Below are 10,354 nucleotides of genomic sequence, written 5' to 3'. Positions count from 1 at the left end.
CTCTCCGCCATTTCGACGTGTAGTTAGAAAAATGAGAGCTGCACGAAAAGCTCTCCGAGGAGCCGCGGAGAGGCCCGGAGAGGGCGTTCCACGTTGGAGAGGGCGGTCCTATCTGTCCGTGTCCGTCAAAACGGAGAAGCATACATTGGCCTTAAGCCTATTTGTGGGGAACGTGTTCTCACTTTGTTTGGGAAAGTGGGGCGGGGGGAGGGGGGGGGCAAGTTCTTAAGTGTGTGTTCTTTGTGTTGTTCTCCTTTATGCGGTTATCAGTGTGTTTCAGGGGCGTTACATGTTCACATCACTGTACTTAGGTGTGCATCCTAGTCTTTCTTTAAGAGGTGGTGGCATTACTTTTACTAGCTGGAATGTCCGTGGATTAGGGCATGCAATTAAAAGGGCAAAAGTATTCTCTCATTTGAAGTCCTTAGCTGCAGACATTATATTCCTACAGGAAACTCATATTAAGCCCACTAGAGCAAAGTTGCTTAGATGCCGCTGGGTCAATCAAATATTCTAGTCTACATTCTCCAGTAAAGCTCGTGGAGTGGCTATTTTGATTAGCAAAACTATCCCATTTAGACATGTTTCCACCACGTGTGACCCAAATGGCAGATATATTGTAGTGACGGGCCACATTTATTCACACCATGTCACACTTTTAAATGTATATGGTCCTAATTCTGATGACCCAGATTTTTTCTGTAAGATCTTCAATTTACTGCCCAGTCTCTCAGATACGCATGTGATCATAGGTGGCGACTTCAACTGTGTGCTTGACGATTTTCTGGACAGATCAGCCCAAACAAACCTGGGGCCTTCTGCTGCCTCCACAGCCTTGAATAATCTAATGTTATCCACACATCTAGTTCATATATGGAGGCTTCAGCACCCGACACATAGGGATTATTCTTTTTTCTCCCAAAGGCACAAATCTTTTTCTAGAAACGACTATTTTTTGCTTGACTCAAACTTGATTTCAAATGTGATCTCCACCTCATATCATAATATTCTTATTTCTGATCACTCTCCAATATCATTGGTGCTTGACCTCAACCATAAGAAACAGCGCTTTAGTTGGCGTTTCCACCCTTCACTTCTCTCCGACTCCTCGTTTTCTCAGTTCATTTCTGCTAGGATCTCAGATTTTTTGGAAACAAATGATAATCTAGAGGTTACAGACTCCACCTTATGGGAAACTTTTAAAGCTGGGCTTAGAGGACACGTTATTTCTTTTGAAAACTTAATGAGGAAAAAAAAGAAGAAGCGCCTTTTAGAAATTGAAAAGGATCTAACGCAACTAGAAACTGCCTATAAATCTTCTGCTGATTCTGTCACCCTACAGAATATTCTTAAACTGAGGTATGAATATAACGATATACTATCTGCCCAGGTACAGGACCAACTGTTTAAATTGAAACAAAAGCAATTTGAACTTGGAGACAAGCCCCAGAAGCTACTAGCCCGACAGCTGAGAGGTTTGCAGGCTAGCAGAGCTATACATAAAATCAAATCAAAATCTGGGGACATTATCACTGACCCCAGCAATATAAACAAGCGCTTCAGGGAATATTATCAACAATTATATACATCCAAAGCTAAAGGGGACACCTCTGCGTGGCTAAAGAACCTGAACCTCCCCAAGTTAAATGACGAGGCATGTGAAGCGATTAACGCTGACATTACTGCTCAAGAGCTTCTGGATGCTATAAAATCCTTTCCCAATGGTAAAAGTGCTGGCCCAGATGGTTTTGGAATCGAACTATATAAGAAATTCCCAGAACAGCTGACTCCACTCTTGCTCAGGATGTTTAACCACTCATTTGAAACTCAAAAATTTCCAAACTCCTTGTATGAAGCAGACATCTCACTTATTCCAAAAGAAGGGAGAGATGAGATTGAAACCTCATCCTATCGTCCAATTGCATTGCTGAACTCTGATATGAAATTTTTTACTAAATTGATGGCAAATAGGTTAAGCAAACACAGCGCCTCCATTATTCATGCAGACCAAACTGGTTTCATTCCTGGTAGGTTCTCCTTTTTTAATGTTAGAAGATTAATGAACATAATGTACCATAACTACAGTAAGGATCAGAAAGTGGCAATCCTCTGCTTAGATGCGGAGAAAGCGTTTGATCCGATAGAGTGGGCATATATGTGGAGGGTATTGGAGGAATTTGGATTTGGTGACCGTTTTGTCACATGGATTAAATTTTTATACGCCCACCCTTCCTCTTCCATTTTAACAAATCAAGAAAGGTCAGCTCCATTTCCATTACATCGTGGGACGCGCCAGGGCTGCCCCCTTAGCCCGCTTCTCTTTGCGATTTGTATTGAGCCCCTTGCTATTAGTATCAGGCAGCACAGCACTCTTGAACCCATTCACCTGGGAGATGTGGATCACCATCTATCCCTATATGCAGATGATGTTGCAATTTTCATGTCACAGCCTCAACAGTCTATTCCCATTCTGTTAGACCTCATAAAGTCATTTGGGGAAGTTTCTGGATACACAATTAACTGGCAAAAAAGTGAATTTATGCCTCTTGGGGATAACCATGAAGCAGAATTTCTGCATAAACTCCCATTTACAGACAAGCTGAAGTACCTAGGAGTTACCCTTCCAAAGGATCCTAAATTAATATTTAAACTGAATTTCCATGAAAAGGGGGAAAACTAAAAGGAGATATTGGCAAGTGGCGCACGCTCCCGCTCTCTATGGTGGGTCGTATAAATGCTATCAAGATGGTTTCACTGGCAAGATTCCTATACCTCTTTCAGAACCTTCCTATTTTCCTCACAAAGTCATTCTTTAAGTTACTGGACTCAATAATCATGCCTTTTATCTGGGGTTTTAAAGCTCATAGAATATCAAAAACTCATTTACAAAAACCCAGAGAGAAAGGTGGATTTGGGCTGCCATGCTTCCAGCATTACTACTGGGCAGCAAATCTTAGAGCTCTTGCCTTCTGGGGTGATGGCTACAACCAGGAGATTTCAACAAGCACCCCTGTGTGGGTAGCCATTGAAAAGAAAGATGTCAAAGACAGTTCAATCCCAGCTTTTCTTTTTTCAACACCTGGGCTCCCCATCACAAAACTGAAAAATCGAATAATTATTAATTGTTTGAAAATATGGCAGCAAATTAAGAACTGCTGCAAGTTACCTGGTACCTTTATCTATGCTCCAGTGTGTCATGATCATGCATTCCCCCTGCTCTCTCAGATGCAACTTTTTATAGTTGGAGACAAAAAGGCATCATAGTTCTAAAAGATTTGTACATTGACAAACATTTTGCCTCATTTACTCAACTAAAAGACAAGTTTTCCCTTCCGTCAACACACTTCTTTAGATACTTTCAGGTTAGAAACTACGTCCGCCAAAGCCTGACTAAATTTGGATCTCTCCCTGACGAAAGTAGGATTTATAGTTTCTGGCTTGGCCCACCGGATTCAAAAGGCTTGATTTCAAGCTTTGTCAGGGTATTCTCTGAACAAGTGAACTATGCCACCCACTCTTTGAAAAAGGCTTGGGAGGAGGAACTGGGTCTCCAGATTTTTGGCAGGAGGGTCTCAGCAGAATCCAATACTGTTCTATTAATGCCAGATATCACTTAATCCAGTTTAAGGTTATGTATAGACTCCATTATTCGAAAACCAAACTACATAGAATATATCCTACTGTCTCTCCTTTGTGTGATCGATGTAAATCTTCTGACGGATCCTTAACCCACCTTTTCTGGACATGTTCAAAACTGTACAACTTCTGGTGTGCAATATTTAAGTGGTTTTCTGAAATGTACAACTTTGTGTTCAAACCTGAGCCAGAGATGGCACTGTTTGGCTTCTCCCTGTCTCTTTTGCCTCGAAGTATTCCAGTACAGCACACCATCATGTATGGAATGTTAATTGCAAGGAGACTGATTCTAAGGCTGTGGAAGAAGCAGTGCCACTCTTCAAGACGTGGCTATCTGAACTTTTTTCTCTATTACATATGGAGAAGATCCAATATAGTTTGACAAACAATCTTAAACAATTCTACAAGATCTGGCAGCCATTCCTGGACCATCTTGCTCAATTTGATGGAGATCTAGAGCAGCTATGAGACTCACAATAGGCCATCACCTCTTTTGGTTTTTTTTATGTTTTTAGTGTACTAGTGATGCATCAATACATTTCATTGTCTTGAGTTGTACGCCCTGTTTGTTAGTTTTGTTTGTTTGTTATTTTTGAATTTTTGTTCAAGTAGTCCCTTAATCTATCAATTATTTTTCAGTTTCTTTTTTGAAATAATTTTTGGTCAGTGGATTAATCCGTCGTTATCCTAGCAATAAAAAACCATAACTTCCACAGTTAATGTTTTAATCGGGTTAAATGCCTGAAAAAGTTATGGGCCATTATTTCGAGATCTTGAATCAGCATATATGTGGGTACCTGGGACTGCGCACCTGCTATATTAAACTGCAGTACTGAGCTGTACCTAATAAATTGGTAACTAAGTGTATTCTGTGTATGTCTGAAGTGTAGTGTCGCTGTATGAAGAGATAAAACAGATTGTTTAGCAGAGTTTCCAGACTGCCTGAAAATCTGTTCGATTAGAGCCTTAACACAGACTGAGTTTAAGTGGAGCCGTGTATTGTGCGTTCTGGTTTAACATAAAGCCGATGGTAACGTCGCTCCTATATCTATGACGTCACAAGCCTCGGTTTCTACTTTGTTTTATTGGCGGGTGGCAACCAACGTCAAGGTGAATTACCGCCACCTACTGTTTAAATCATGTTTCACAAATATCTACATAGGCATATTAAAGGCAATAACAGACAGAATGTAGGCAAATATGGCTATGATCTAATTTGGCATCAAAGCCGGGGGTTCATTAAGATGTTTAGTGATATAGACACACACAAATCATTTCAGTCACATTAACCTATTGTGAGGAGCACTTGGTCAAAATCTTGCATAATTTCAGACATTTAACACTGTTTTTAAAGATTCTAACTTCTTACTCAAACAGCTTCCTTGGATCAACCCTTTGGTAAGTAGATTATTTTCCACCTGACACTTGTTGAATTAAGCAGATTAAGTATGTTATTAATTATTAGAAAGTATGTTGTTACAATTTGAGCTTGGGATAAAAGGTTGGGAAAAGATATTTGTATGTGCCATTAGTAGTTTTATCTTCATATATTCACTCCTGATCAAAATCTTAAGACCAGTTAAAAAATTGCATGAATTTACATTTTGCACTGTTGGATCTTATGAAGGTTCTAAGTAGAGTTTCAAAATGCAAAAAGAAGAAATGGGAACAAGAGCCCAAAAGTTGTAAGCAGGCAATTTATTGAAAACAACAATTTAACTGAAGTAGGCTGTTCATCAGCTGATCAAAAGTTTAAGACCACAGCCTTTAAAAGCCAAAATCTGTGCAAACATTTTGATTCCATGTCATTTCCTGTCAAGTAATCACACTGTGAAGATCTCTTGATGGCAAAGGCAAAAAAGCTCACCGTCTTTGAACGTGGTAGGATTGTTGAACTGCATAAACAAGGCCTCTCACAACGTGCCATCGCTGCTGAGGTTGGACGCAGTAAGACAGTCATTTTGCATTTCTTAAAAGATCCTCAGGGTTATGGAACAAAAAAATCAAATGGTAGACCCAAAAAAATCTCACTGGCGCTGAGCCGGAGGATCCGAATGGCTGTCCGTCAAGACACGGGACGATCCTCGTCCCAAATTAAGGCCATTACTGGTGCTGACTGCAGCCCAATAACCATCAGACGGCATCTACGAAGGAAGGGCTTCAAAAACAAGAAACGTCTTCAAAGGCCACATCTCCTTCTAAGCCACAAAATTGCCCGTTTAGACTTTGCAAGGGAGCACCAAACATGGGACATTCAAAGGTGGAAGAAGGTTTTATTCTCTGATGAGAAAAAATGTAACCTTGATGGTCCTGATGGCTTCCAACGTTACTGGCATGACAAGGAGATGCCACCTGAGATGTTTTCTACGCGGCACAGTGGAGGGGGCGCCATCATGATCTGGGGTGCTTTTTCCTTCAATGGAACAATGGAGCTCCAGGTTGTGCAGGGGCGTCAAACAGCAGCTGGCTGTGTGGAGATGCTGCAGCGGGCATCCCTCATGACTCAGGGCCCTCGTCTGTGTGGTAACGACTGGGTTTTTCAGCAGGACAACGCTCCAATTGACAATGCCCGTCTGACCAAGACTTTTTTCCAGGAGAATAACGTCACTCTTTTGGACCATCCTGCGTGTTCCCCTGATCTTAATCCAATTGAGAATATTTTGGGATGGATGGCAAGGGAAGTTTACAAAAATGGACTTCAGTTCCAGACAGTGGATGCCCTTTGTGAAGCCATCTTCACCACTTGGCGCAACATTCGCACTAGCCTTTTGGAAACACTTGCATCAAGCATGCCAAAACGAATTTTTGAAGTGATCAACAATAATGGTGGAGCTACTCATTACTGAGTTAGTTTTTGACACTTTAATTTCTGTTTTAGGAGGTTTTGGTGTTTTTTTTGAGCTGTGGTCTTAAACTTTTGATCAGCTGATGAACAGCCTACTTCAGTTAAATTGTTGTTTTCAATAAATTGCCTGCTCACAACTTTTCTGGCTCTTGTTCCCATTTCTTCATTTTGCATTTTGAAACTGTACTTAGAACCTTCCTAAGATTCAACAGTGCATAATGCAAATTCATGCAATTTTTGACCAGGAGTGTATATATCTTATTTAGTATACAGTGTGGTCTTATTTTTATTGCGCACAATAAATATATTCATAGGAGTAGTATTAGTGATTGAAATAAGCAATATTTATTGGTCTGTAATGTATCTTTGTTTGAAGCAGTAGTTTTAGCATTGGTGGATTTTTAAGATTAAATGACTGAGCTTGATGAAACTTCTGTAAACCTTTCTGCTACATCCCTGGGAACTGGCTGTGTGAGGGCATATGTGGCTTTGTGTCTAAATCCCGTCTTTCCTATTCTCCTGACAGACGTGAGAAATCAGTATGCCTGAAAATGAGTTTGAAATCATTGAAGGGGAACTGATCAATTCCCCCACTACAACATACGAGGCACAGAAATTCCTGGGCTGTGGAACCAACGGACTGGTCATCCAATGCAGGGATGTGAGAACCAATGACACGGTGGCAATAAAAATGTTTAAAAGGAAGACAGACATTGAGTTTGCGAAGGAAGAGGAGGAAATCTTAAGAGCCTTGGAGGACCTCCACTCAGAATGGTTCAACGTTGTCAGATTGAACAGCTCATTCACCTACAAGAGCCATTATTGTCTAGTGTTTGAGCTCCTAGACATGGATCTGCGGAAATTCATGAAGATCAATCCGGGTAAACGCCTTCAGCTGAAGGAAATCCGCCCCATTCTGCAGCAGGTTTGTTTTTTAAACTGAAGTTCTTCCACTGACTGCTTTGTAGGGTGAAGGCTGAACGAAAAGGTGTCTGTTACACTATTTTATTTAAATAATGATAATTACAAAGATAAGTTAAATAATGTCCTTAAAGTCTAGAGATGGTGACTTGTGGAGGACACAAGGATACCTTCAGTTCTTCCAATCATCACATTTAGTGTGTTCAATCACTAGTGCTATGTATGTTGGTCTATCGCCAAACTATCTTATTAACCTGATCCTATAGTCGACTGTACGACTTTGGAATATCTGACTAATACTTAGTTGTTTCGTTTTTGGCTGCCATCAATGAATATATGTTGTTGATGAAATGAACTCAGTACTTCATGATTGTTATCATGTTATTCGTGATTTCAGCTGGCTACATCATTGGACTTTCTGAAAAGCGCAGGGGTCGTCCATTCAGATTTAAAGCCTGAAAACATTATGATGGTGGATCATGTCAGGCAGCCACTGAAGGTTCAAGTCATTGACTTTGGCTTAGCCTGCAACAATCCTGAGGAAAAGATAGGACACACCCTCCAGACCTTGTATTACAGGTATGTAATTGACAGTACAGCTGTATACCTGGGACAGCTGTGTTTGCTAAACTAAACAATTGCAATTAAAAAAGACCTGAAGTACTATATTTGTGTTTCTCGTCTTCTAAGATCTCCTGAGATTCTGCAATGTGCACCTTTCGATGAGGCCATCGACATTTGGTCGCTAGGCTGCATTGCTGCAGAATTGCTTATGGGCATGCCACTGTTCCCTGCCCAGGATGAGGACAGCTTGGTCAGTATCACCTCACTGCACTGCAAATACAACAAACAGGCCCATTTCTGCCGTGATGTTGATATATATCTATATACATATATATATAGATATATATTTATTCATTTTTAATCGTTACACACTTGATTAGAATAGGGAGAGAGTTTTCAGTAGAAGATCACTACTTTCTACTGTTTTTTTAATGAGACAAACTAGAGACACTTCATCCATATGTCTCAGTAATATAAGGGCACCTGATGTACCTGATCAGCACTGATGAGTTTGCAAACTTGAACTAAACTAATTCTCCCGACATTGTGTTTTCTCCACAGATGAGGCTAATTAGGTTAAGAAAGGATCTGCACGAGAGATACCTCACTCCATACTGGTTCTGGCCAATACACTTGATGGAAAGCAGATTTATGGTAAGAAATTAGTTAGCAGCACTTAGCTGTGTCTATAGCTCACTATTATAGTGTCTTTCCTTCAGTCTGTGTTTCTCATCCCTTGTCATCCACTGCCTCAGGAGCAAACGATCTCAATGAAACTATTCTTCATTTCAGTCAATAGTTTCAATTCTCGTTTGTGATCAACAGCCTGGATGAATTTACAATGGCACCACATACCTTTTGAAAAACATTTGGCTTCATAATCCAAACACATGTAACAAACAATGTTTTTTTCTCATCCTGTTAAAGCAGATTAATCAGTCCTCGGGAGAAGACGCCAAAGCTGAACACTGTGACCTGGAGAGCTTTAACGATCTACTGGCACAGATGCTTATGACGAATCGGTTTGAAAGAATTGACCCCAGACTAATTCTGCAGCATCCATTCATGTCGATGAGCCACCTTAAGGGACGGTTCAAAAACAGCCTCTAGTGAGTGTGTGCTTAAACGGTCTGTTTAAATCTGTGCTGACAGATGAAGGTAAAACAAAAAGAAATTATGAAAGGAGACTAAGGTGTTTGGCCCAGCAACTTAATTTGTCTTCCAGTACGAAATCGTCTGAGGGTCTGATGGACATCTGCGAGGAACAGAGCTATGGCGATGGAGCACATGTAGACCACACGGTCCTGCAAATGTCCCCGAAGGAGGACTCCTCAAGCAGCCCAGCCATGGAGGGCAGCCCTGCTGGGATGATAGGGGAGCAGCTTTCCTATTCCTTCTTGAAGAACTTCATCAGCAGTCGGAAAAAAGAAGAAATGACCTCAAAACTGAAAGCCGGGCAAAAGGTGGGTGTTTGAAATATCTCCCCGTCTTGAGCATTTTATATGGTAGAAGAATAATTGAGCATTTTGGTAAATATTCTAAATTTTTGCCCAGATTTCAAAGGGAATAATAATTAAACTCTCATTAACTGTAGAGCTGCCGCCAAGAGCATTTTACAATGTGCATTTTTGTCAAATGTCAAACTGCTGCTTTGAGATCAAGAGTTAAAAACCAGTCAAATCCAATCCCAGATAAAAGGGCCCAAGTGGGAAAACGGGTCCACCACACTCCAGAAGAAGAAGAGGAGGGACGACCCGACATCATATTGCAGCCCCGCAAAAAAGAGAACATTTAAAAAGAGCTGACGGACTGTCAGAGGCAGAACAATTTAGAAGCTGCCACCTCCAAATCAACCCAGGTGCATTCCCTTAAGAGCATGAAGAGGGACGAAGAAGAGCTGCCAGTGTTGGACAAAACCTGCCCAGAAAAGACAAAGAAATTGGTTGAAACGCGGTTAAAACAAGTCATCTGACAAACTAAACGCCAAAGCGTTTCCAGATAAGTTAGTGTCGTATATTCGTTAGAGTAAAACATTTGGATATATGCTTCCAAAAACAAAGACATTCTCAGAGAGTCCACCGGATGTGTGTCTGGTTTACTTTACCCTTTGGGGGATGACCTTTGACCTAGGGAACCATCCCTTACCAGTTAACAGATGGGCTCAGAAGGAATGTTCTTGACCAGTGTGCCTTCATGTTCGGACACAAAGATGTGCCCTTGTTCAGTCGGAAGTCCCATGTGGGATGCGTTGTGCCTGGGGTCATGGGGGGAACCAAAATCCCTATATATGTGTGCTTTCATCCCCTGCAAGGCAGATTTTCACCATTTGGCTGTGTGATGTCTCCGGGTTTCTAGATGCCCGTCCTGACCTGTGAAACTTCTGTGTAA

At 41.1% G+C, this 10,354-nt stretch overlaps 1 protein-coding gene across 1 annotated transcript; it reads left to right on the top strand.

The window, feature by feature from the left end:
• Window positions 1-7,022: 7,022 nt before the first annotated feature.
• On the top strand, window positions 7,023-9,771 carry LOC128450363 (homeodomain-interacting protein kinase 2-like). Its single transcript, XM_053433773.1, has 7 exons — window positions 7,023-7,406; window positions 7,800-7,981; window positions 8,093-8,216; window positions 8,528-8,620; window positions 8,897-9,075; window positions 9,192-9,429; window positions 9,658-9,771. The coding sequence occupies exons 1-7, from the start codon at window positions 7,023-7,025 to the stop codon at window positions 9,769-9,771; spliced, it is 1,314 nt and encodes a 437-aa protein (XP_053289748.1).
• The last annotated feature ends 583 nt before the right edge of the window (window positions 9,772-10,354 follow it).

This window comes from Pleuronectes platessa, chromosome 11, assembly GCF_947347685.1.
Source record: "Pleuronectes platessa chromosome 11, fPlePla1.1, whole genome shotgun sequence".
Lineage (NCBI taxonomy): Eukaryota > Metazoa > Chordata > Actinopteri > Pleuronectiformes > Pleuronectidae > Pleuronectes > Pleuronectes platessa.
Note: the sequence above shows the minus strand (reverse complement) of the source record. Positions and strands in the feature narration are given on the sequence as shown.